The sequence below is a fragment of the Jaculus jaculus genome, chromosome 20 (assembly GCF_020740685.1).
Source record: "Jaculus jaculus isolate mJacJac1 chromosome 20, mJacJac1.mat.Y.cur, whole genome shotgun sequence".
Classification (NCBI taxonomy): Eukaryota; Metazoa; Chordata; class Mammalia; order Rodentia; family Dipodidae; genus Jaculus; species Jaculus jaculus.
The window spans coordinates 22,179,148-22,205,554 of NC_059121.1; the positions used below are offsets into that span (position 1 = coordinate 22,179,148).

At 45.0% G+C, this 26,407-nt stretch overlaps 1 protein-coding gene and 1 pseudogene across 3 annotated transcripts in view; both read left to right on the forward strand.

The window, feature by feature from the left end:
* Window positions 1-5,543: 5,543 nt before the first annotated feature.
* On the forward strand, window positions 5,544-10,229 carry LOC101613264 (annotated as a pseudogene).
* Window positions 5,547-26,407, forward strand: part of Slc38a9 (solute carrier family 38 member 9) — an 81,512-nt gene continuing 60,651 nt past the window's right edge. Inside the window, exons 1-2 of one of the 3 annotated variants that reach the window (XM_045138979.1) lie at window positions 5,547-5,646; window positions 13,470-13,616. In XM_045138979.1, coding sequence (XP_044994914.1) covers window positions 13,504-13,616 — 113 coding nt within the window. In that variant the 5' untranslated portion in view covers window positions 5,547-5,646; window positions 13,470-13,503. Of the gene's footprint in view, window positions 5,647-10,227; window positions 10,596-13,469; window positions 13,617-26,407 lie in introns of those variants that run through there. The other 2 variants (XM_045138978.1, XM_045138977.1) reach the window with 2 other exon arrangements.

Sequence of the window (26,407 nt, forward strand, 5' to 3'; positions counted from 1 at the left end):
ACTCCTATGAGGATGCATCTTCTGTGTCATCCGTGTGTGTAGACACTTTCACTATGTCAACACTAGATGGTGGCCTAAGTCCAGTAATGACAATAACTAGGAAGCTGTAAAAGCTCACGTTTATCCCAAATCGGCAGCTGTTTTACTTTTTTGTTGTTAATTTGTTTTCTCTTGACTCAGAACTGGGGAGAGCCTACAAAGCGGGTAGTTTATTCTCACGATCATGTCTCCCGGGGCCAAAATGCTTCATCCAAAGTCACTAGTCTATGGTCAGGACTTACCCAACTCCACCCAGCTGAAGGCAGAATTCCACAGAGCCAGGCTCCTATTCTACACCCGTGGCTGTGAATGCCACATGCTATGCCAGGCGCCGAGTCCCCACAATCCATCAGAACCAGCAGAACACTGAGGTAGGACCAGGGCCCGTACTGCATTGGTTTGCCAACTGCTGAGGTGGACTCAGTGAATCACCTACAAGCGGCCCTGGCGATCCTGCTGGAGATGCACCTTCTCGCCTGGGGCTATAGGTCTCCCCCTTGCACAGAACTGTCCCAAGAGGCAGACAGGTCTGGGGATAGAGGTCCTTAGGATCTTTCTGCTCAGTGTTGGGGTACTCGAGCCCAGCCCTGAGGTCAAAGGCATCCTACCATTAAAAAAAAATCCACCCCTCTCAAGGTAGGGTTTCACTCTAGCCCAGGCTGATGTGGAATTCAGTATGTAGTCTCAGTGTGGCCTCGAACTCATGATGATCCACCTACCTCTGTCGTCCAAGTGCTGGAATTAAAGGCACGTGCCACCACCCCCAGTTGAAATCTTTTTTTTCTTTAAAATTATCATTATTGAGCCAAGGTATCACTTTATCCCCAGACCTATCTGAAACTCACTCTGTAACCCAGGCTGGCCTCAGACTCATGGTGATTTTCTGACTTTAGCCTCCCCAGTGCTGGGATTAAAGGGATGACTTACCATGCCCAGCTAAAATTATTACTTTTAACATATTTTGTTTTGTTTTGTTTTTGAGGTTTTGCCCCCTACTCTGCTGCTTGCTGTTGGTGGAGGGGTTGTAAGAGCAGTCTCAACCATCTGACTTATGCAGCCCAGCAGCTCCATCTATAGGTATAGGCCTAGGACACAGGGTTAATGGGGTTCTATGCTTCGTTTCTCAGGTGTTTCCATGACGCTTGGGGTAGGAGTAACAGGCATCTATTGCTTTCAATGTCCTTACTTTCAACATCTTGTGTTTATTGTACAATTGTCTTTCACTTTGTTTCCCTAGTAAGGTTGTTTGGTATGTGAAATGGATCTTCAAATTAATATGAGTGTGGGAGGTAGCTACTATAGGATCTTGGCTGCCATCTTGTTCTGCCTCCTCAAAGAGGAACCTTTATAATAGAAAATCTTTGGACCACTCACCAGTCTTGATATCTCAAAACAAAGAACCCCAGAAATCATACACTTTCCATGGTACAATGGGAAACAAAGCACTACATAGAGAAGCTTGATTTTTTTTTTTTTCGAGGTAGAGTCTCACTCTAGCCCAGGCTGACCTGGAATTTGCTCTGTAGGCTCAGGGTGGCCTTGAACTCAAGGCAATCCTCCTACCTCTGCCTCCCGAGTGCTGGGATTAAAGGCGTGCACCAACACACCTAGCTTGAGAGGCTTGATTTTAAAAGTTAAGTATAATCACTTAACTGCCTATCTATGGCAAACTGAAGGGATAGAGTGCTAAGTTGCACCACAGATATAGATTCAATACTATTTTTTTTTATTTAGTTATTTGACAGAAAAAGAAAAAAGCGAGAGAGAGAGAATGGGCACACCAGGGACTCCAGTCACTGCAAATGAACTCCAGATGCATGTACCCCCTTGTGCATCTGGCTAACGTGGGTCCTAGGGAGTTGAACCTGGGTCCTTTGGCTTTGCAGGCAAATTCCATAACTACTAAGCAATCCCTCTAGCCCTCAATATTATCTAGAATGCTGAAATTTTACTGGAAAAAGTACTGCCACTTCTTCTCTTTAAGAAAAAAAAGTAATAGCCAGGCATTGTGGCACATGTCATTTAATCCTAGCACTTGGAGAACAGAGGTAGGAGGATCTCTGTGAGTTTGAGGCCACCCTGAAACTACAGAGCAAATTCCAGGTCAGCCTGGGCTAGAGTGAGACTCTACCTCAAAAACAAACCAAAATTTTAAAAAAGTAATGGTAATTCATCCCTTTAATCACAGCACTGGGGAGGCTAAAGTCAGAAAATCACCATTGAGTGTGAGGCCAGCCTGGGTTACAGAGTGAGTTCCAGGTAGGTCTGGGCTAGAGTGATACCCTGGCTCAACAATGATAATAATGTTAAAGACAAAAAGATTTGAGACATAACCAAATGCCATGTGTGCACCTTTTTTGGATCCTGACTCAAACTAAATGTAAAAAATTAACATTACAGGAAATTTATAAACTAATACTAAGTGATGTTAAGCCAGTATTATTTTAGATATAGTGTGGGAGTTGTGCTTGCTTTTCTTTCTTTCTTTCTTTTTATTTTTTATTTTTTGAGGTAGGATGTCACTTTAGCCCAGGCTGACTTGGAATTTACTATGTAGTCTCAGGGTAGCTTCAAATTCACAGTGATCCTCCTACCTCTGCCTCCCAAGTGCTGGGATTAAAGGTATAAGCCACCATGCCTAGCTTGGGTGCTGTGATTTTTTTTAATTTCTAAGTTTATTCATTTATTTGCAAGCAGAGAGAGAAGGAGAGGGGAGACAGACAGAGAGAGGATGGGCCAGGGCCTCTAGCCACTGCAAACAAGCTCCAAATGTATGCTCCCCCCCACACTTGTGCATCTGGCTTATGTGGGTCCTGGGGAATGGAACCTGGGTCCTTTGGCTTTGCAGCAAGCGCCCTTAACTACTAAGGCATCTCTCCAGCCCCCTTTAAACTTTTAATTTTGTTTCTTTACTTGGGTGCCTATCTATGGCAAACTGAAGGGACAGAGTACTAAGTTGCACCACAGATATAGATTCAATACTATGTATTTTATTTTTAAAAGCAGTCTTTATACTTTAGAAATATACAGCAGGATGTGGCTATAAGATAAGACAAGACTTGGCCCTGTGTTACTTTATAATAGATACATGGGGGTACCTCATACTCCCTACTTAGTATATATCTAAAAGTTCCCACCAAAAGGGATGCAAAAAGCTGAATATGGTGGCACATGTCTGCAAAGACTGAGGCTGTCTGGCCTAGAGTGAATTCCAGACTGCTTGAGCTACAAAGTGAGGTTTTTGTCTCAAAAAGCAAGCAGGCTGTATACCCATGGTGGGGGTGGAGAAACTGAAGCTCAGGTGGGAAAGGCTGACTCTAACTACCCCTGAGAATCTTCTCTGTATAGCTGCATCAAATGCATTCTTCCAGCTGGGTCCTGGGTATTCCTCTAACCAACTCAACCTGGAAAAATCCAGTCATTTGCTCCACAGAACTGGGGTGCTGTGGTAAGGCTGAACATCAGGGGTTACTTCAAAGGTCCAGTGCATCTTGGTGGGCAAAGACAGTTCTGCTGCTGTCCCAACTCTTACCCTGCAGCCTCTGCACACGAACTCCAGATGCATGTGCCACTTTGTGCATCTGATTTTACATGGGTCCTTGGGGAATCAAACCCCGGGCCATCAAGGTACGCAGGCAAGCACGGAGCCATCTCTCCAGGCCCCAAGTTTTTTTTTTTCTTTTTTCTTTTTTTTTAAGTATCTTTCTGGTTGTATTTTTTACTTTTGTGTACTCCAGCCTTGCTTAAAATTGCTTGTAAGATTGAAAGGCAGAGAAAGAAGAAACTTTTGCTGTCCCTGTAGCTATCAAAAGAATGCACTGCTAATGGGAAAACGGGGACAAAGAGCACTTGTAAATCACTCTTATCTCTCTTAAAAGCAATACTCTCTAAATCACATATTTGCATTTGTCAAGCCCTCAACTAATAAAGGGATGTTTGGTGGGGTCTGAAAGCACAGACCTTGGAATAAAAACCTCAGTTTTTAATTTTTTTTTTTTTCTTTTTGGTCATTTGAAAGTTGTTTCGTCTTGCCAAGTCACTGGAGTTCTTTGCTTATGTATAAAACAAGTAAAAGAAACAGTTACAGAATTACAGTGGACTTAGAGATATATGTAAAGTACTTGGCATTCATTGCTATTGGTTAAATTTGAATCTTATTTAGAATTTTTAAAATTTATTTTATGAGACAGGCAGATAGACAGAATAGGTGCCACGGGGCCATGTGCCACTGAAAACGAACTCCAGATGCATTGGCCATCTGTGCATATGGCTTCATGGGGTACTGAGGGATTGAACCTGGTTCCTTAGGCTCTGCAGACAAGCTCCTTAATGCCTGAGCCATCTCTCCAGCCCTACCTTAAAATTTATATTATATTATATTATTTATTTATTTGAGAGAGAGATAGAGGCAAATAGAAAGAATGGGCACACCAGGGACTCCACCCACTGCAAACAAACTGCAGACACTGGGCCCCCTCGTGCATCTGGCTTACATGGGTCCTGGGGAGTCCTTTTGGCTTTGCAGGCAAGTGCCTTCACCACTCAGCCATCTTTCCAGGGCCCAGAACATTTTTTTTAAATTTTATTTTAAAGCTCTGGCTTAAAAAATACCACATGGTTTTTAGGGACTTAACCTAGAACTGACATTCCCTAACAAGTGTATGTATTTGCACGGGTTCTGGGAAGAGTCCTGGGAAGAAGTGGGCTAAAGCCATAAAAGGTCCCTGTTTTCCTCTGGATTTTAATTTATCAACATTAAATAAACAAATATATATATATATAAGTATATATATGTACATATATATAGTCAAATATGGAGGGAGGAAGGAGCACGAGCTGACAGCCTCCCACCCCGGGCTCCTCCTGGAGTACACAGCATCCGAGCGCGTGACCGCACCACGGGACATCCAGGAAAGGCTCAGCAGAGACGTATCAAGGATTCCTCACGCGGTGCCTCAGGCAAGACCGCAGCGGCCGCGAACTGTCCCAGCACACCCCAGGCCCGCTCTTAGGTTTGCGTGCGGGGGAGCGGGGCTCCGCGGGAGGATCGTCGGCCCCCGCCGAGTCTTCTGGGAGTTGTAGTTCCAGGCGTCTGGGGCGGGGCTTGACAGAGACCGCCCGCCTAGCCGGCCCAGGACTCCATCTCCCGCCGGCCCCCGCGGTATAGGCCACGACCTCTTTCTGTTTGCGCATGGGAAGGCGGGAATCCGCGAGGGGAGCGTCGGCCGCCGCCGAGTCTTCTGGGAGTTGTAGTTCCGGGTGGCTGGGGCCGGAATTTGACAGAGGCCACCCGCCCAGCCTGCCCAGGACTCCATCTCCCGCCGGCCCCCGCGGTATAGGCCACGACCTCTTCCTGTTTGCGCATGGGAAGGCGGGGATCCGCGGGGAGGCGCGTCGGCCGCCGCCGAGTCTTCTGGGAGTTGTAGTTCCGGGCGTCTGGGGCGGGGCTTGACAGAGACCGCCCGCCCAGCCGGCCCAGGACTCCATCTCCCGCCGGCCCCCGAGGTCTAGGCCATGGCCTCTTCCTGTTTGGGGTGGGGGTAGGGGGAAAGAGCATCCCGGCGGCGGCGAATTGCAAGGTTTGGGAAACGCTCTTGGACAGCTCAGGTAAAGCGAGGTTCTTGCAGACCCTCTCCCCGACCCACACCCCATCCAGAAGGCAAGGGAGGGAGCCCGGGGAAGGCGATGGGGAAGGGCAGAGCTGGCGGGCGAGGCGGCCGCCACCGGGGATGGTTCTTGGGCAAGCGGTGAGGTCCACCCTGGGGTCACTGCGGGGGCGGAGGGTCGCCATCTACTGCAGCCCTGGAAAAGGCAGGTGACCACCGTTAAGCGCCACCCTCCTTGAACCCAGGCTCAGGGGAGAGGTGGGGGACTTGAGGGAGGAAGGCCTTTGGCATCCTGAGCTACGGCCACTGGAGATGCTGGGGCACTGATGCCAAGGGCCGTCACTTGTCCTAGTGCCCATGTCGGAGATCCAACCCAGGGCCTTGTGCATGCAAGACAGGCGCGTCCTAAGTCCCCACTAGAGCACTTCCCGGAGAGGCTGTGTTATTAGTGGGTGGCTTTGATGTGCCAGCTGTCCGGCTGATGTAAAGAGGGACACTGGCTCAGAAGAATACAGATGCTGACCCACCCCGTGAGATTAAGTGGACATTACAGAACCCCTCTTTGTCCCCACTTCAGCCTGAAGAAGATAGATTGAGTTGCTGGCCACTTCCTAAATGATTTTAAGCATCTTAACTCTCAAATGGGGGGGGGGAGAATGTTGGAGATAGGTGGACATTAAACTTAAACATCGCTGGCGTGGTGGTACAGGCCTTTAATCCCAGCATTCAGGAAGTAAAAGTAGAGGTAGGAGGATCGCTGTAAGTTCGAGGCCAGCCTGAGACTACATAGTGAATTCCAGATCAGACTGGGTTACAGTGAGGCCCTACCTCAACAACAACAAAAAAACGAAAATAAACAACCACCAAAATAAAAGCCTTAAAGATCGCTGCAGGAAGGACCTCATCTCTTGTTTCCGCAGTAACATTAAAATGGGAAGAGACACTTCCATCTGACCAAACTTACCACTGGCTAGTCTAGAAACCACCCCTCTCCTACACACTTGCTGAAGAGATGAGAAAAGTTACCCCTTTGATGACATCATGCACTAAAACCTGCAGAAAACGCTCCCTTGGAGCACTTATTCCAGAGTCTGCCTGCTTTTCTGAGTTCTGATTCAAAAAGCGTAACTTGAGCTGGAGAGATGGCTTAGCATTTGCCTGCAAATCCAAAGGACCCAGGTTTGATTCCCCAAGACCCACATAAGACAGATTCACAAGGTGGAGCATGCATCTGGAGTTCATTTGCACTGGCTAGAAGCCCTGACATGCCCATTCTTCCTCCCTCCCTCCCTCCCCCTCCCTCCCTCCCTCCTTCTCTCTCTCTCTCTCTCTTTCTCTTTCTCAAAATAAATAATGTTTTGGGGGGTGGTGGTTGGAGAAATGGCTCAGCGGTTTTATATATATATATATATATATTTTTTTTTTTTTTTTTTTTTGAAGTGTAACTTTCTCTTTTCCTTTTCTTTCTCTTCTTTGGATGCCAGCAGAAATCTTAAGCATGCTTGCCCTGCCGCTTTGGGCTTTTCCCCAGCTTCAAGCCCCTGATCCAGTAACCCTCTCTCTTTCTTATGGGAAAAGCTCCCACACTCAGGAATCTCTTTCTGTATTGTCCTAAATGAAGCGTACTTGTGCCCTCCTCACCTCCTCCTCTGCATTCTTTAATTCTTTGGAGGGGGACATGCCCTGGAGAGCCTTCCTTAGCCACTAGAGTCCAGCCCATCTGTGCCAAGAAAGGCTCCACTGCTCTCAGAATCCCAAAGTGCAGCAGCCCTGGAGTTGTGGAGCGGCTAGTCAGACACTTCTGCCTCACTTGACAAATCAGGAAGCCGAGGTCTCCTGGGTTAGAGCCACGGTTCATTACCAACACTTGACCAAAACCGGATTGAAAGGATTCCTTGGCAGTGCCTTTTCTGCTCTTGATGTTAGTAAATCTGATGACGCCTTTTTTTGTCTTTCCAACACCTTCAGTTATGACAATGAGCTGACATGCAGAATAATAGGCAAATCCTCAGAGGTGGTGTTTTGTTTTTTGGATGTGTATGCGTGTTTGTGTGTATGTGTATAGGCACACATACTGTCTGTTCCCTGCCTAAACTTAACCTCTAAGCATTTGGTGTTCCCGGTGTAGGAAGAGTGGCTCTTCAGTGCCATAGCATTGCGTTTGTAATTTTGTTACCAGACCACAGTGCCCTCCAACACTTGTCAGACTTTTTTTTTTTCCCCTAGGTAGAGTCTCTCTCTAGCCCAGGCTGAGCTGGAACTCACTATGGAGTCTCAGGTTGGCCTTGAACTCACGGCAATCCTCCTACCTCTGCCTCCCAAGTGCTGGGATTAAAGGCTTGTGCCACCATGCCCGGCTTCTTGTCAGGTTTTAATAGTCTCTGAAGCTTTGATTGATCAGATTAGAAGTATGTTCCAGCTGTGACATCAGAATCAGCATATTTGAGCTGTTACTAGTTGTCCAGTAAATTCTTGATAGGGAAGGAATTTAGGTAATCTTGTCAGTGGACTTTATAGAAGATTTGTGTAAGAGAAAACAAATAGGTGTACCATGATTGCTTCCCCCAGGCTGCCTTTGTGAAATGGCAGCATTCCTTTGCTTTTTATGACAAAGGATGGCAAATTAAAACCAAATGTCACCTGCTAATGGATTTAACAACAACAACAAAAAAAGCGTTGTTGTCCTGGGCGTGGTGGCGCACACCTTTAATCCCAGCACTGGGGAGGCTGAAGTAGGAGGATCGCCGTGAGTTCGAGGACAGCCTGAGACTCATAGTGAACCCCAGGTCAGTGTGAGCTAGAGTGAGACCCTACCTCAGGAAAAAAAAAAAAAAGCTTTGGAAAACAGACATGCATACTCATTTTCATATTATCTTTCATTCTAAAAAAGCTGAGTAATTATAGAGACCCAACATCCAGACAATCCTAAAATAATTAATACCTGGCCCTTTATAGAAAACATTCCCCACCCCCACCTCCAGGCTTAGTAAACTGAATATAAAGTATCTTAAATTCTATGTCATCAGGTTGGAGAGATGGCTCAGTGTTTAAGGTACTTGCCTGAACAGCCTAAAGACCTGGGTTTGATTCCCCAGTACCTACTTAAAGCCAGATGCACAAGGTGGCGCATATGTCTGGAGCTTGTTTGCAGTGGCTAGTGGCCCTGATAAATCTTTCTCATTCTGCCATGAATAAAAATAAATAAACCAGGGCTGGAGGGATGGCTTAGCGGTTAAGGTGTTTGCCTGCAAAGCCAAGGGACCCAGATTCGATTCCCCAGGACCCACGTAAGCCAGATGCACAAGGGGGCACATGCATCTGGAGTTGGTTTACAATGGCTGGAAGCCCCGGCACACCATTCTCGCTCTCTTTTTCCCTTTTTCTCTGTCAAATAAATAAATAAGATGTTAAAAATAAATAGTTCGCGGGCATCTTCCTTGTGACTCCCTCCCAGGGGCTCATGGTGGAGCACAAGCTGGAAGCCATCCACGGGCAGAAACCGGAAGAGTGAGTGAGTGAGTCATCACGTCCCGCCAGGTGCTGTGCGTCCACCTGGATGGCATGTCCAGAGAAGTGCTCATCTTCTGTGCCAGTAACTGCCTGGACCTGAGCAGCCACCTCGAGGTGATCCAGGCTAGTCTGCAGGCTGTGGAGGCGTTTGGAGCTGGCTTAAGCTCTACGCGCTTCATCTGTGAGCCCCAGAGTATCTATCCACAGGAATCTAGAAGCCAAGATAGCTCGTGTCAGACGGGCTGAACCACGCCTCCGTCATCGATGGACATGGCCGAGCTAGAAGCTGAGCTGCAGGAGATCCAAAAGCACCGGCTGTGCCTGGTGGCCACCGATGGAGCCCTTTCCACGGACGGCAACACCGCACCTTTGCAGATCTGCCGCCTCGCCTCTCAGAACGGAGCCCTGGTCTTGGTGGATGAGTGCCATGCCACTGGCTTTCTGGGGCTCACAGGACCAGCACGGATGAACTGCTGGGCAGGATGGACCAGGTCACTCTGGGGAAGGCGCTAGGTGGAGCATGGCAGGGGTCTACGTCACAGGGCCTGAGCCCCGTGTGGCCTTGCTACGGCGCGCTCTCACCCGTGCATCTTCTCTGACAGTCTGCCCCGGCCATTGTTGGCTGTGCCTCCAAGGCCCTGGACCTGCTCATGGACAGCAATTCCATTGTTCAGTCTGGCTGCCAAAGCCCGTGGGTTCCGCAGAAAGATGGAAACTTCTGGTTTCACCATCTCGGGAGCCGATCACCCCATCTGCCCGTGATGCATTGTAGTCACCAATAGACTATTCTGCATTATTTATAGCTATAGGACTCTGATTCACTTCTCAATCCTATTTATCAGTTTTCAGAATAGCTTATCATTTTACTGATAAGACATTCAAAAAAAGCATTAAATTGCTCTTGTTTCAATGTTTCAGGGAAATTTGAGGTTGAAGCTTATTGGTTAAGATAACTGTAAACGGGACTGGAGAGATGGCTTAGCAGTTACGGCATTTGCCTACAAAGCCAGAAGATCCCGGTTTGACGCCCCCAGGACCCACGTAAACCGGATGCCCAAGGGGGCGCACGCATCTGGAGTTCATTTGCAGTGGCTGGAGACCGTGGCGTGTCCATTCTCTCCACCTCTCTTTCTCTCTGCCTCTTTTGCTCTCTCAAATGAATAACTAGATAAAATTTTAAAAAAGATTTAACTGTAAACTACCAAATTCCATACACCTTTACTTGGAAATTATTGGCTCAAAGAGCTATCAACAAGGGACACCAGCATGAGAGCCTGAGTTTTATCCCTGGAACCTGCCCTGGTCGTGCATGCCTATTATCCCGTCCATGAATGGGCAAAGGCAGGATGATAGCTGGGACAATGCTGCTAAGTCCTCTGCGAGGTTGACGTGTAGCCCGGCTCCCTTAGACCACAGCTGCAGTGACCTCTTTATGCCTTGGTAGCTGAATCAGGGAAAATATTTTCCTGTGCTTTTGTTTTGAGCAGGGTACTTCTGCTTCCTCAGTCCAAACTCTCTTCTTTCAAATGAATTTGAGCCTCGTAAGTTGGGGGCCTACCACAAATGAGATCTTGCCCTCAGGATTCATCTTTCCTGTTGTCCTAGTGTAGAGCACTGGGTTTCTCTCTGATGGGGCCAACCCTTCTAATCAGTACAGCTGCTCTCACACATGCATTGCCCATAACTTAAACCCATGCCTTTTCTCACCCAATAGGATACTCTTCATACGTTTCTACTCCATTTATTTTCCTGTAGACCTGGATGAAAGCAGTGAGCAGTAACCTTGCCACAGCCTGACTGCTGCACTGTCTTGAAAGTTTCCTCTGCTGAAAGTTTCCTGTGTCCATTATTTTCGAGTCCATTCCCCTTACCCTCTCAGGCCATGGCAGAACATAGCCAGGTATTTTCCCCCAGGAGGTAACAAGTGTGGCTCCAGCTCAGCTCCTTTGCTTCCCTCTGGACCCATAGAAGCTGGGCCTCCACCATCTGCATTTCTCTTGACCTTCTGGTCTTCCAAACTCTGACCAGAATAGCCCATGAAGCTCTGCCTATAGAATTCTAGGGACGTCTAGGTCAAAGTTCCAAAGGCCATGCTAGGCAAACCAGATGTCCTAACACTGAAATAGACTCCCAGTCAATGTTATTCTTTTTGAGCAAATGATAACTATTTTCCTTGATACCATCTTCCAGTTTCTAAAGTACTTTTTGAAAGAATGATTTAAAGTTGTAAAGGCTATAACAAAATTCCTACAGCTAACCTTTGAACTTGGAATACATCTTTTTCTTCAGCTTTCACATCCATGGTTATTGCAGTATTATGCACAATAGTCAAGTTGTAATTTGGAATAAATCTTGAACTGGTCTCTTACTAATTTGACTTGGAAGTTGTAGCCAGGAATTGGTGTAGGTTTGAACCAAAATGTAATTATGAACTAAACAGCAGATTTGGATACGCATGCTTTAGGATTGGTTCTTTAAGGAATTTGGAACATGTTACTTGACTTCTCTCAGCTTCATGAATTATATTTTATAAAGTTTATTGATGGTAGGGAATGTGGCTTCATTTTTTTTCTGATTGTTTTTCTTATAATACCTCCTTACATTGTAGGGATTTGTTGAGAACTTAATGAATGAATATATTGTTTACCACTATTTGATATTTTGGTTATGTTAAAGTAGTCATTCCTACCATTATAACTTATAGCGTGTAGAAGGAAGTCATTCTTTGGAGATGTTAATATTTGGGTTCTACATTTTTTCCTTTCGGTGGTGCTAGGGGTGGGACTAAGACCCTGGGCTTTATCTTCTACTTCCCTAAGTCTTAGGACTCTGAAAACAGGGTTGGAGAGATGGTTCAGTTGTTAAAGGTGCTTTTTTTTTTAGGTAAGATCTCACTCTAGCCCAGGCTGGCCTGGAATTCACTCTGTAGTCTCACTGTGGCCTCGAACTCACAGTAATCCTACTACCTCTGCCTCCCAAGTGCTGGGATTAAATGTGTGCACCACCACACCCGGCTCTGCCTTCTGAATATAAAGGCATGGGCCACCAAGCCCAATCTAAAGGCACATTTTTGCCTGATGGCCTGGGTTCAATTCCCCAGTACCAGTGTAAAGCCAGATGTACAAAGTACCACATGCATCTGGAGTTCACTTGCAGTAGCAGGAGGCCCTGGTACATGTTCTCTGCACTCTCTCTTTTTGCAATAAATAAATGAAAATGTTCAAAACGACTTTATAAACATCCACTCAAATTGTTCTGATATAGAAAATACTGTCCAGGCAGCAGCTGCCATCTCTAGGTTCATTGACTTGCCCACAAATCACCTGATTTTCCTCAGTTTTTTTTTAAATGTATTTATTTATTTGACAGAGAAAGAGAGAGAGAATGGGCATGCCAGGGCCTCCAGCCACTGCAGACGAACTCCAGACGCATGTACCCCTTTGTGCATCTGGCTAATGTGGGTCCTGGATAATCAAATCTGGGTCCTTTGGCTATGCAGGTAAATGCCTTAACTGCTAAGCCATCCCTCAAGTCCCCCCCACTTTTTAATCCTCTTCAAAAGATTTTTGAAATTATTTTTTCATTGTTGGGTCCAAATAACCTAATCTTTTATTTCTGGAAATGGATTATCTCATATTTTTAAATTTTTATTTTTATATTTATTTATTTATTGGGTGGGGGCAGATAGGGAGAGAGAAAGAGAATGAGAGAATAGGCATGCCAAGGCCTCCAGCCACTGCAACTGAATTCCAGATGCATGCACTGCCTTATGCATCTGGCTTACGTGGGTCTTGGGGAATTGAACCTGGGTCCTTTGGCTTTGCAGGCAAGAGCCTAAGGCAAGTAACTTATCTCTTCAGCCCTTTTCAATCAAGCTGAAAAAAACAAGTAACTATTTCAAGGTAGTGATATTTCTGATAAATACTGTTGTTGTATGCCTCATTGAAGATATCCTTAGAAGTCATGGAAGGTAGCCTTATACTTGTTTAGGATGATGTTTAGGAGATCGAGATAGAAGGGTCAGCCGGGCGTGGTGGCGCACGCCTTTAATCCCAGCACTTGGGAGGCTGAGGTAGGAGGATCACCCTGAGACTACAGAGTGAATTCTAGGTCAGCCTGTATTAGAGTAAGCCCTACCTCAAAAAACCAAAAAGGAAAAAAAGGTAGGAGTTTTGCTTAAACTCGGGAATTAGACAGCCATGTCCAAAGCAAGCTATCTTCAGCAAATCCCATACTTTTCTATTTCATTTGCATGCATATGTATTATGTAAAAATAGTGAAAACTTTAAAAATTATCTTTCCTGATTTATATAGGACCAACTTCCTCAGTCCTTTGGATCTGAGGGAAATGGCAAACATGGATCATGATTCCAGGTGTCTCCTCACCCCTGAGCTGGAGCAGGAAGTAGGTTCTGGACCTATGAACATCCAGTTTGATTCATCAGATCTAAGATCCAAAAGGTAAGGATTGAAAATGTTTATCTTATAATTACAGCTTTTCATGATTAAAGTATAATAAATTCCAAACATGTATAGACTTCTGAAATATCTAATTTCTTATAGGATATGTAAATAGTATTTATATGTACATATAAGTATATGGATATGAATACAATTTCCTCATTTATGTATGTGTATGTATGTATACAATATATATATATATATATATATATATATTATATATACATACATATGTTATTATTATTACTTAAAAAAATTTTTTTTGGTTTTTCAAGGTAGGGTCTCACTCTAGCCCAGGCTGACCTGGAACTCACTCTGTATTCTCAGGGTGGCCTCGAACTCACAGCGATCTTCCTACCCCTGCCTCCAAAGTGCTGGGATTAAAGGCGTGCACCACCACTCCAGGCTTAAATTTTTTTTTAATTTTATTTATTTGAGAATAACAGAGAGAAAGAGGCAGATAGAGAGAGAATGGGCATGCCAGGGCCTCCAGCCACTGCAAACGAACTCCAGACGCATGCGTAGTCCCCTTGTGCATCTGACTTACGTGGGTCCTGGGGAACTGAGCCTCAAACCAGGGTCCTCAGGCTTCACAGGCAAGCTCTTAATCGCTGAGCCACCTCTCCAGCCCTCTTTCTTTTTCTTGTTCTTTTGGTTTTTCGTGGTAGGGTCTCACTCTGATCCAGGCTGACCTGGAATTCACGACGTGGTCTCAGGGTGGCCTCAAACTCTCAAGTGATCCTCCTACCTCTGCCCCCCAAGTGCTGGGATGAAAGACGTGCGCCACCACACCCAGCTTTCATTTATATATTTTTGTTTTTGAACTGAACATTTCTGTCAGAAAAAAAAAAAAAGGTGGGGGTAAGTTTTACAAAATGAAATGCATTCAGTGTCATTCATTTACTATGCATTGGTTATCTGCTTCTTGCAAAATAATAAGCCAGATGCAGTGGAACTAGCTGACTGCTGTCTTCGAACTTAAATGCCAACAGAGAGTTTTTTAATAATTTAGGATTAAATTCTTCTAGCTTAGAACTAGAAAACCCAAAAAGCCCCCTGGGGAAAAAAAAAAAGTAAGCAAATTTAATGATGTTATTAATTACAAACTAGGCAGCAGTAAGGCCAGCTTTGGTGGTGTGCTCCTGTAATCTCATCTCCCAGGAGGCAGAAGCAGGAGGCTCATGGGTCTGAGGCCAACTTAAGCTACATAGTCAAACCCTGTCCATCAAAAGCAAACAAATAAGACAAAAATAAATAGTCTTCCAGTGAAAAAGTGCAGTAGAAAAAAAAAATGGTCACATACATTGAAATAGTCTTAGCAGGAATGTGTACAATCTGAGAGAACTAAAACATTAGCTTCCGAGATGTATAAAATAAGATTCATAGTATTCCATGGAATTAGATATACTATTTACTGACTTCTCAAAAATTTACAGTGAGGGACTGGGGAGATAGCTCAGCAGTTAAAAGTGCTTGCTTGCAAAATCTGCTGGCCTGGGTTCAATTCCCCAGTCACCCACATAAACCCAGACAGGAATTCATTTCCAGTGGCAAGAGACTCTGGCATGCCCCCCCTTCCCCCCCACACACACGTGCAAATAAGTAAAAATTTTTTTAAAATATACATGACATTTTCTCAGAAAATTAAATTATATGTATGAGGAAAACTGCTGCTAGTACTTCTGATGTAATAATCTCTTAAAACTCTATAGTTTGCTAAAATAGCTATTGGCCATATTTGATATCTTACTACTTTTATGAAGTTATAAAATTAAAAATTTGGGCTGGAGAGATGGCTTACCAGTTAGTGTTTGCCTGTGAAGCCTAAGGAGCCAGGTTTGATTTCCCAGAGCCCACATAAGCCAGATGCATATGGTGGCACATGTATCTGGAGTTTGTTTGTAGTGGCTAGAGACCCTGGTACACCCAATATTCTCTCCCTTTCTCATAAGTAAGTAGAGAAATGAAATGTTTTTGGTTTTTTTTTAGGGGCTGGAGAGATGGCTTAGTGCTTAAGGAGCTTGCCTGCAAAGTCAAAGGACCTAGGTTCAACTCCCCAGAGCCCACATAAGCCAGATGCACAACGTGGCACATGTGTCTGAAGTTCGTTTGCAGTGGCTAGAGGCCCTGGCATGCCAATTCTCACTCTTTCCCTCTCTCTCAATAAATAAGTAAAAGTGAAATAAAATTTTAAATTGATTTAGGCTTAAGTCTATTATTTTAATATTTTATTTTTATTTATTTGAGAGAGAGAGAGAGAGAGAGAATCGGTGTGCCAGGGCCTTCAGCCACTGCAAAGACACTCCAGATGCATGCATCCACTGTGTGTGTGTGTGCAACATTGTGCCCTTGCATCACTGTGTCTGGCTTACGTGGGACCTGGAGACTTGAACATGAATACTTTGGCTTTGCAAGCAAGTACCTTAACTGCTAAGCCATCTCTTCAGCCCTAATATTTTATTTTTATTTATTTATTTGAGAGAGAGAATGGGCACACCAAGGCCTCCAGCTGTTGCAGGTGAACTCCCTATGCATGTGCCTCCTTGTGCATCTGGCTTATGTGGGTCCTGGACAATCAAACCTTGGTCCTTTGGCTTTGCAAGAAAGCGCCTTAACCATTAAGCCATCTTTCCATCCCCAAATAAAATATTTTTTAAAATAAAAATATAAACATAGTCTGTCCATTAGGATATTATTGACACCTCACACTTAGAACCTGATCCTTCTGAACCACACTTCAAAACGGGTGTGTGTTTGCCATGAAGAATTGTTCTTTTTGCCTTAGTAAGGAACATTGGAGATATAGCATTTCTGTTTTTTTTTTGAGGTAGGGTCTCACTCTGGCTCAGGCTGACCTGAAATTCACTATGTAGTCTCAGGGTGGCCTTGAACTCATGGCGATCCTCCTACGTCTGCCTCCCGAGTGCTGGGATTAAAGGTATGTGCTACCAGCCTGGCCTTTTTGGTTTTTAAAGATAGGGTCTTGCTCTAGTCCAGGCTGACCTGGAATTCACTAGGTAGCCTAGGCTGGCCTTACTCACAGTGATCCTCCTTCCTCTTTCTCCTGAATGCTGGAATTTGAGGCATGCACCAGCATGCACAGCAATGTAGCATGTTTTGGTCATCTTCCAGAGCACTAGTGACACTTGCTAATAATCACATGGCCACTTTGCTGATTTTACCAGAAGGCATCCCCCCTCTTTCTTTTTCGGTTTATGATTCATATTTTCCTGAAACGTTCCGTCAGTGTTTGGATTGAAATGACCAAGGATTGCACTTTCCTGCCATGCTGCCAGGAATCACTGTTGCCACACTACCAGCTGGCTGACTGTGATTTGAATGTCAAGGTTATGAGCTCTCCCCATTTAGAAGTGTCAAAAGGTATGCATAAGAATCGGTAAAATAGGGCGGTGGAGATGGCTAAGTGGTTAAGGTGCTCAGTTGCAATGTCCACTGGCCACGTTTCTGTTCCCCAGTACCACATAAAGCCAGATGCACAAAGTGGCACGTATGTCTTTGTTACTAGTTTGTTCATAGTGGAAAGAGCCTGGGGGCCTATACTTTGTCTCTCCTTGCAGATAAGTAAATATAGTTCAAAAATTAAAAATCAAAATATTTTAAAAGAGAATCACTAAATCATAACAGAATGAAAATCATATTCTACTCCAGGTTAAAAGAACGAAAGTTGTGGTGTTTAAACTTCAACCCATATATTCAGTGTGATTCCCCCACCCTCGAATGCTGGCAGCCAACTCCAGAGTTTCTGTGGACCAGTTTGATATTGATTCACAATATCAAACAATGTATGTGCTGGGTTGTATAAAATACCAAGGCTGAAAGCAACTGAAACATCCTTTCTTGTAGGACTGGATAAAGAATCTTGGCATGTTCATACAGTGAAATGTTTTCATCTAATAAGAAGGAGGTGGCATTATTAAAACATAAAACATTATTTAAATGTTCTATCAAAATAGAACATTTATTTTATTAAGTGAAAAAACGTGGACTATAGAGCAGTATGTATCTTATGCCAACACTCGGGTAAAAATGAAGCAATTACTTATGATATATGGAGAGAGAAAGAAAAATAAAAGTCTGGAGAAATAATTAGAAAACTAAGAGTGATCACCCCCTTAGAGAGCAGCAGTTGTTGAGGTAGGATAGTTTGGTGGAAAGTTGTAGGTAGATATTCAACAAGTACTCAGTAACCTCTCCCGTTCCCCTTATCTGCAGAATCTTAATTTGACAAGACTTGTAGCAATTCCAGCCCAAGAGATGAAGAAAGATTGGCATGAGCTAATCTGACAATCTTCTTTCATTTGCCAGATACCTTTTTTTGTAGGTACAGATGCCAGTGTTGAAATTTGTCACATAAGAAATTAGTCATTCCCCAAAACAGAGAGAAATTAATCTTGTGAGGCTCCCTGTGCGTTCCAGCACTGGTGGGCGTGGGCACTAGCAAATGCTGGCCAGATGCCTGGGGCTTCCTCGAAGCCTCTGAGTTCTATGATGATAATTGACCACTGTGACTGCAGGACATAGGTCATGAAAGTACATTCCACTGCAGTAAGTTGGCAAGGGGTCAGAGAGTTCTCTGCAAATTTTACAAGGTAGATTAAAGAGAAATATGTTTCTGTAATGAAATTTATAAAAGCAAGCTGGAATCCGCTGTTAACAACCATGGCCTAGCCGCCTACGTAAGCCTGTTTTAGGGGAGGTACGTGTTTGTAAGAATTTAGCAAGTTTCTCACCACTTATTTTCTCATGAAGTAATTTCCGATTAAAAAAATAGAAACTGATTTGATGAGAAAAAGGCACGTAAGTACTATGAAACATTATTTCTGTTGAGATGTGAATTGTTTGACTTTATATATGTAAATAAAACCCACAGGCACTGAGGACAAAGTGTTGTACGTTAGAAGAATAAGCTTACAACGATTTCCAGCACTTCAGTCATTGTAGAGTCATCCTTACGACTTAGGTGATATCTGAGTACCATGTGTATACTACAATTCAATGTTTCTTAAATGTCTGTTTACTTTTAAAATTAGGATTAATTTCGCCCTGTCTCATGTTTCTGAGATGTTGGATTTGAAGTGTTGTGTATACTCTTTTCTAATGCACATTGTCACAGATCCTGACTAGTTAACAGTCATGCTTGTGCTGTCTAAAATTGCCTTACATATCACCACACTTTGCTAAACCATGTGGCCCTGAGAGTGTCCTTGTGAATTACTTATCCTCTGGTAGCATGTGGCTTTTTCTCTCTTCCACTAGGTGGCAATCAAATATAATCAACTTATATTAGTTCAAATATAAGAATTTGAACTGCTGTAGTCTGCTGGATCTAAACTTGGGTCGAGGATGGAGTTGGAATTTATAGGGGAAGGAGACATGTCATAAACAGTTGGATCATTTGGGATACTTTTTTTAATATTTTTTGTTCATTTTTTATTTATTTATTTGAGAGCGACAGACACAGAGAGAAAGACAGATAGAGGGAGAGGGAAAGAATTGGCACGCCAGGGCCTCTAGCCACTGCAAACGAACTCCAGACACGTGCGCCCCCTTGTGCATCTGGCTAACGTGGGACCTGGGGAACCGAGCCTCGAACCGGGGTCCTTAGGCTTCACAGGCAAGCGCTTAACCGCTAAGCCATCTCTCCACCCCTGGGATACTTTTTTAAAAAATTGGATACACTTTTTACTCTGCATGCCCTCCCCCTTCACCAGTGTTTCACCTGCTTGGGATGGAGGGAGAGCCTGTGGGTGGAGATTGAAAGGACAGACAGGTTGGGAGGTGGCCCGAGTTCTCTTTGAAATGTTCCAGTGGCGGCTGTCGGTCCAAGCCCCATTGCCCTGCTCCTCCCAGACTGCCTGGGAGCCGAAGACGGGGCTGGTGGCACGGTTGCTTCCTGCTTTGCTGCTGCCCTGGGTCTGCGCCCTGGGGAAGTTGGCCATTGCAGACAGCCTACAGCCAGACTGTTGAAGGGGTTGTCTTACCATCGCGGTGCCAGGCTGGTGCTTGAGTGCAGGGCCTGTATGTGCCAGGCAATGGCTGTACAATAGTTGCCCTGTTCTTGAGCCTTCTTCTTCTCTGTCGGTCTTTCTCTGCTCCTCTTCCCCTTGTTCTCCCACCTAGAGCCTTCATGGCCTCCGCTGCAGGCCCAGCTCTGCCCTAAGCAGGAGCTCACTCAGCTTTGACCTTGCTGAGAGTGATCGCGCACATGCTCTGACCACTCACTCATCAGCGCTCCCCTCCCGTGTTCTTGCAGGGCTGTCCAGCCCTTTGGCAGTAGCACGAAAAGGAATCTGGTATGTCAGAGACCTCATCTGTTATCTTCATGGGGCTGTTTACATTTTTTTTCAAATTTTTATTAACAACTTCCAGGATTATAAAAAATATCCCATGGTAATACCTTCCCTCCCCCCCCCCCCACTTTCCTCTTTAAAACTCCACTCTCCATCATCTCCCCTCCCCATCTCAATCAGTCACTCTTTTATTTTGATTTGATGCCATGATCTTTTCCTCCTCTTATGATGGTCTTGTGTAGGTAGTGTCCGGGACTGTGAGGTCATGGATATCCAGGCCAGTTTGTATTTCAGGGGAGCACATTGTAAGAAGTCCTTCCCTTCCTTTGGCTCTTACATTATTTCTGCCACCACTTCCACATTGGACCCTGAGCCTTGGAAGGAGTGATAGAGATATCGCAGTGCTGAGCACTCCTGTCACTTCTTTCCACCACCATGATGTGTTTTGAGTCGTCCCAAGGTCACTGCCATGTGAAAAGAGAAGATTCTCTAACCAAAAGTGAGAGTAGCATTAATATAAGGGTATGAACATTAAGAGAAGTGTTTACTGGGCAGTTTGATAAGCATGGTATATACATTTAGCCAGACAGCAGCAGACGTTACACCCCTAGGGCTCATGACTACCCCTGTCTTAAGTTTTCAGTATCAGGGATGTATTCTCTCCCATGGAGCAGGCCTCTAGTCCAATTAGAGAGTGGTTGGTTTCCCCCATAACAGACATGCCACTATTGCACCCATTGGCTAATTTGGCCTGGCTGGCCAAATATAAGGCTTGCAGTGTCCACTGTCTTTTTTTCTCAAAATTCCTATCTTTTTGCAAAATGCTTAAAAAAAGAATGATGTTGACCTTAGAATTAGTTACCTTAAATTTACACATGACCTTGCTAGATTAGGATCTTATTTCTAGTCCCATTGGAATACTCTTATACTCCCAAATTCATTCTTTGTCCTCAGTGTGTCCTTCTCCTTCCAGATCATTGGCCAAGCTGACGCCCTCCCAAGCGTGTGTGCCTGCACCGCCTCTCTGTCCTACTTCTGTCAGCCCTGGTTTGACTTTTGGGTCATTTACCTGGACACTGGTTGTGCTCTATCATCCTTTCTCCTTCCGTCACTGACACATTTACAGAAGCCTGGAGATGGAGGGAGCCCTCTGGGGGTTGGTGGGTATTCTTCAGGGCCAAATCAAAAGTGTATTTGGAGCTGGAGAGATGGCTTAGTGGTTAAGGCACTTGTCTGCAAAGCCTAAGGCCCCATGTTCTACTCCCCAGATCCCACGTAAGCCAGACAGCGAAAGGTGAAACATGCACAAGGCCGCACATGCCCATTAGGTGACACAAGCATCTGGAGTTCCATTGCAGTGGCTGGAAGCTCTGGTGCACCAATTCTCCCTCTCTCTGTCTCTCTCTTTCTCTCTCTCTCTCTCTGTCATAAAAGAGTACAGACAAATTTTTTTTTTTTAAGTGTGATTAAAGCTGGGCATGGTGGCTCATTGCCTTTAATCCTAGCACTCGGGAGGCAGAGGTAGAAGGATTGCCGAGAGTTTGAGGCCACCCTGAGACTCCATAGTGAATTCCGGGTCAACCTGGGCTAGAGTGAGACCCTACCTCGAAAAACCAAATATGTAAATAAACAAATAAATAAAATAAAATAAAAATAAATAAATAAGTGTGTTTAGTTGGACAGAAAAGGTAAGAAGGGTTTAGGTATCATCGTTCTGTCTGCTCAGTATTATAACACAATCAAGTATTTATTCAGTCACAGAGTTGTAATGCAGCTGTGTAATAGCACTGCAAATGCAGTGAAGCCTACTGGAAATACCTAGCAAGGAGTTGAGGCATCTTTTAACAGTTTTAAAGTCACATGACATTTAAAATGCAAGGGTCTTGCCAGAGCCTGGTAGCTAAGTACAGCCAAGTAAATGACAAGAAATGGATGTAAGAATCATGTGTTTGGATTAAATATCTTTGGCTTGCCTGTTCATAGTCTTATCCTGAAAGTGTGCCTAAAAGTCTATTATATAACTTTTCTATGACTTCATGTATTATTTGTTCTTCTAATCTCGTCTCTATTCCCTTGTGATGACATATGGTTATCAGGTCTTATAAGTAGAAGATAAGGGCGTGGCGGCGCACACCACTTTGAGACTCCATAGTGAACTCCAGGTCAACCTGGGCTACAGTGAGGCCCTTCCTTGAGAAACTAAAACTAAACTAAAATAAAGAAGCTAAATAGAAAGGTGCATGTAGGATTCTGTTGTGTGTAAAAAGGGAGTAAAAATAGTGCTGCTCGTGTGTGTCTGTGCGTCTAGGGAGAGCTCCCAGTGCTCATGTCATTGATCCGGGTGGTCTCGCAGTGGTGGGGACGGGACCTGGGGCCCCGTGCACGCTGACAGGTGCTCCGCTGCCGCGTCCTGTCCTGCCCAGCCCCGCCCCGCCAGGGCTGTGTCCAGCGCCTTCCGTGCTCTGCCCCTGCAGCGCAGGCGGTACAGCTCTTCTTCCGTGAGAGCAGTTGTTCTTAAAACAAAGCATTCATATAATTTAAGGTACAAAGAATATATACAATATGATAAGCTCCTTTTCTTCAAAATTTTATCTGAACCGCTTGTGCTCCTAATAGATGGTGCAAGTCTTTCACCTTTAAAAAACATTTTTTTTAGTTTTTTAAAATTTTATTTGCAAGCAGAGAGCGAGATAGAGAGGAGACCGAGGGAGAATGGGCGTGCCAGGGCCTCCAGCCACTGCAAATGAACTCCAGGAGCATGCGCCCCCTTGTGCATCTGGCTGATGTGGGTACTGGGGAATTGAACCTGGGTCCTTTGGCTTCATAGGCAAGTGCCTTAACTGCTAAGCCAACTCTCCAGCCCAAGTCTTTCACTTTTAAGTTAAGGATAATTTGAGAGGATTATCTTTTTAAAATTTTTATTTATTTTTTCTCAAGGAGAGAGAGAATGAATGGGTGTACCAGGGCCTATAGCCACTGCAAAAGAACTCCCGATGCACCGTCCACTTTGTGCATCTGGCGTTGTGTGGGTCCTGAGGAATTGAATATGGGCCATAAAGCTTTGCAGGCAAGGGCCTTAACTGCTGAGCCATTTCCCCAGCCCCAAGAAGTATCTTTAAAATAAATGTTTCTGGAGAGAAAAAAAAAAAAAACCTGGAAGAATGAAGAACTATATGATCCCATTACACAGAAGAAAGCATTGCTAAAGGTTCTCCTCTTGGCTGCCTTTTCTGTGATGTTTTTAGATGAAATCATAAGCTTATACAATTGAATGTGCTGCTTGTTGATTTAACTTCACATTACACGTTGTTGCTTGTAAAGTTATTCTCTAGTTTTCTGTCTGCCTCTTTTCTCTCTCCTTCTGGGCTTCCCTTTTCTGTCTTCCTCCCTTTGTCCTCTTTCCCTACTTTTTCCCCTTCCCCATCTCCCTTTCCTCCATTACTTTCTTTTGTCAGAAACACTCGTTTCGCTCCGACTGCATGCCAGGTACTTTGCTCAAACATGGACCTTCCTTCCGCCAAAATATTAAGAGCACTATGATGAGGAGTTAATAATTGACAGAACATACATCTTTAGAACTAATGTTTTTTCATCAGGAAAATACTAGTTGAGCCCGTTCTGAGCCAGTATTCCCAAGAACCCCGTGGAATCAATACCCAGGGAGCCTTGTGCGGAGGGCTGGTGCCTTGCGGAGAGAGGGCAGCGCGCTGGCTCTGCCCCAGTGGCGGCTGTCACTTGCCTTGGCTTAGGTTGTCTTGCCTTCATTAGATGTTTGCTTTGTTGTTGTTCTTTTTTTTAAATTTTGTTTATTTTTATTTATTTGAGAGCGACAGACAGAGACAGAAAGAGGCAGAGAGAGAATGGGCGTGCCAGGGCCTCCAGCCACTGCAGACGAACTCCAGATGCATGTGCCCCCTTGTATATCTGGCTTAGGTGGGTCCTGGGGAATGGAACCTCGACCTGGGGTCATTAGGCTTCACAGGCAAGCGCCTATCTGTTAAGCCATCTGTCCAGCCCCTGCTTTGTTCTTAATGCAGAGTTTTGCAAGGGATTGAGCTGAATGAGGCCCAGAAGAGAAACCTACCTTCATGATCCCCGACCTCAATCTGGTAAGGGCTTGAAGGATGCCTCTGTACGGCTCTCCTCTCCATCCCTCAGGGCCTTAGGGGTCTAGGACATGGGTTAAGCAGTTTTCCACTACGAAGGGCTAGATAGTAGATATTTCTTTTTTAAGGTTTAGAGAGACTTTATAAGATTAGGGGAAGGAAAGAAGACAAAGTAAAGAGAGCTCCTGCCCATGAAAAGGCAGATGGAGGTAGAGCCCTGATGTTTCAGGCTATGTGTCCATGAGCTTGGAGAGTAAGGAGTAGTAAATCAGAAAAGGGTGATTCCAAAGACATGAGATTAACATTGGAAAGAGCCAGTTGGCAAAGGCTTCGAAACCCTTCCTAACTTGTGACAACAAGGGGGGGGGGGTGCCCCATAAATGATCTAGGAAGGATGAGCTCTTGCTCATATGGAGCCCTGGGTACCGGGCTTTCTGGCAGACATTTCCCAGCCCACTGTAGCCTACGTCTACCTTCAGAGTGCCTTTTCTTTTCTTTCTTTCGCAAGCCCAGCAGACTGGCTTTTTTTTTTTTTTTTTTTTGGTTTTTCAAGGTAGGGTCTCAGCCTAGTCCAGACTGACCTTGAATTCACTATATAGTCTCAGGGTGGCCTCAAAGTCACTGAGATCCTCCTACCTCTGCCTCCGAGTGCTGGGATTAAAGGCGTGCGCCACCATGCCTGGCTTTTTAATTTTTTTATTTTTATTTATTTATTTGAGAGTGACAGACTGAGAGAGAAAGAGGCAGAGAGAGAGAGAGAATGGGCGTGCCAGGGCCTCCAGCCACTGCAAACAAACCCCAGACATGTGCGCCCTCTTGTGCATCTGGCTAACGTGGGTCCTGGGGAATCGAGTCTTGAACCGGAGTCCTTAGGCTTCACAGGCAAGCGCTTAATCGCTAAGCTGTCTCTCCAGCTCTGGCTTTTTTTTTTTTTTTTAATGCAAGAGAGAGAATTGGCATGCCAGGGCATCCACCCACTGCAGTTGAACACCAGACACCCCCTGTGCGCATGTGCGGCCTTGCGTGCTTATGTCTCTTTGCACCTGGCTTACGTGGGACCTGGCGAGTTGCATCTGAGTCCTTGGGCTTCACAGGCAAACACCGTAACTGCTAAGCCATCTCTCCAGCCCCCCCTTTTTTTCCTTTCGTAATAAACTGTTCCAGGACGCACTCTCTCTCAGTGGGCCCTTTCTGAACACTCTCACCGCTCCTGTAACTTTGCCATTGTAGGGTGTAAGCAGCACAAATAAAACATCATTCCACGGGCTTCGCCGTGTTGAAATAAAGTTTTACTTACAGAAATAAGCCCAAAACCCAACTATGTCCAGCGGACTACAGACTGCCGACACAGTCTGCCAGGAAGAGCCCCAGGGCTCAAGTGTGGCAGCATGGGCTTTCTTGCTCTGCACTGTCCGACCTCCGGAGGGCTCCCTCACCCCAAGTTTCCCACCCCTCAATTGCTTCTAAACATTCTGATCCCATTGCCTTTTGGGCAACAAAACAGTCTCGAGCTTCTCCCCAACCTGCATGCCCCTGAAGCATCTTTAGGCAAGTTTACCCACCGATTTTCACTGCCATGAGCCCTGAACATAAAAACTGAGGATGGGGGCTGGAGAGATGGCTTATCAGTGAAGTGCCTGCCTGTGAAGCCTAAGGACCCCAGTTCGAGGCTTGTTTCCCCAGGACCCACGTAAGCCAGATGCATAAGGGGGCGCACTCGTCTGGAGTTCGTTTGCAGTGGCTGGAGGTCCTGGCACGCCCATTCTCTCTCTCTCTCTGTCGCTCTCAAGTAAATAAAAATTAAAAATATATATATATATATATTTATAAAAACTGAGGATGGGCTGGAGAGATGGCTTAGCAGTTAAGACTCTTACCTGCAAAGCCTAAGGACTCAGGTTCGATTCCCCAGGACCCACATAAGCCAGATGCTCATGGTAGTCCATGCGTCTAGAGATTGTTTGGGTGCACCAGGACCTCTACCCACTGCATTCTCTCTTCTCTCTCTGATCATTTATCTTTATCTCATAAATAAATAAGTAAAAAGTATATAAAAACTGAGGCTAATGTTGATAAGGTGTTTTCAAAAACAAACAAAATAGTCCAATGTGTAGAGTACAAATTGTCCTGAAGAGTGCAAAGACTGGGAGTGGAGCTTAGTGGTAGAGCATTTCCCTAATGCATGTGAGATCCTGGGTACTACCACAGTACTAAAAACAAACAAACGAAAAGAAAAGAAAGCAAACCTCTGAGGTTTGGTTTCTACATAATGCCATATTTTGATCCCCCAGGAGCATCTCAAAGTGTACTTTCTAGAGTAAAGGTTCTGTTTTAATTACTTTCTGATTGTTGTGAACAAGTATCTGACCAGAAG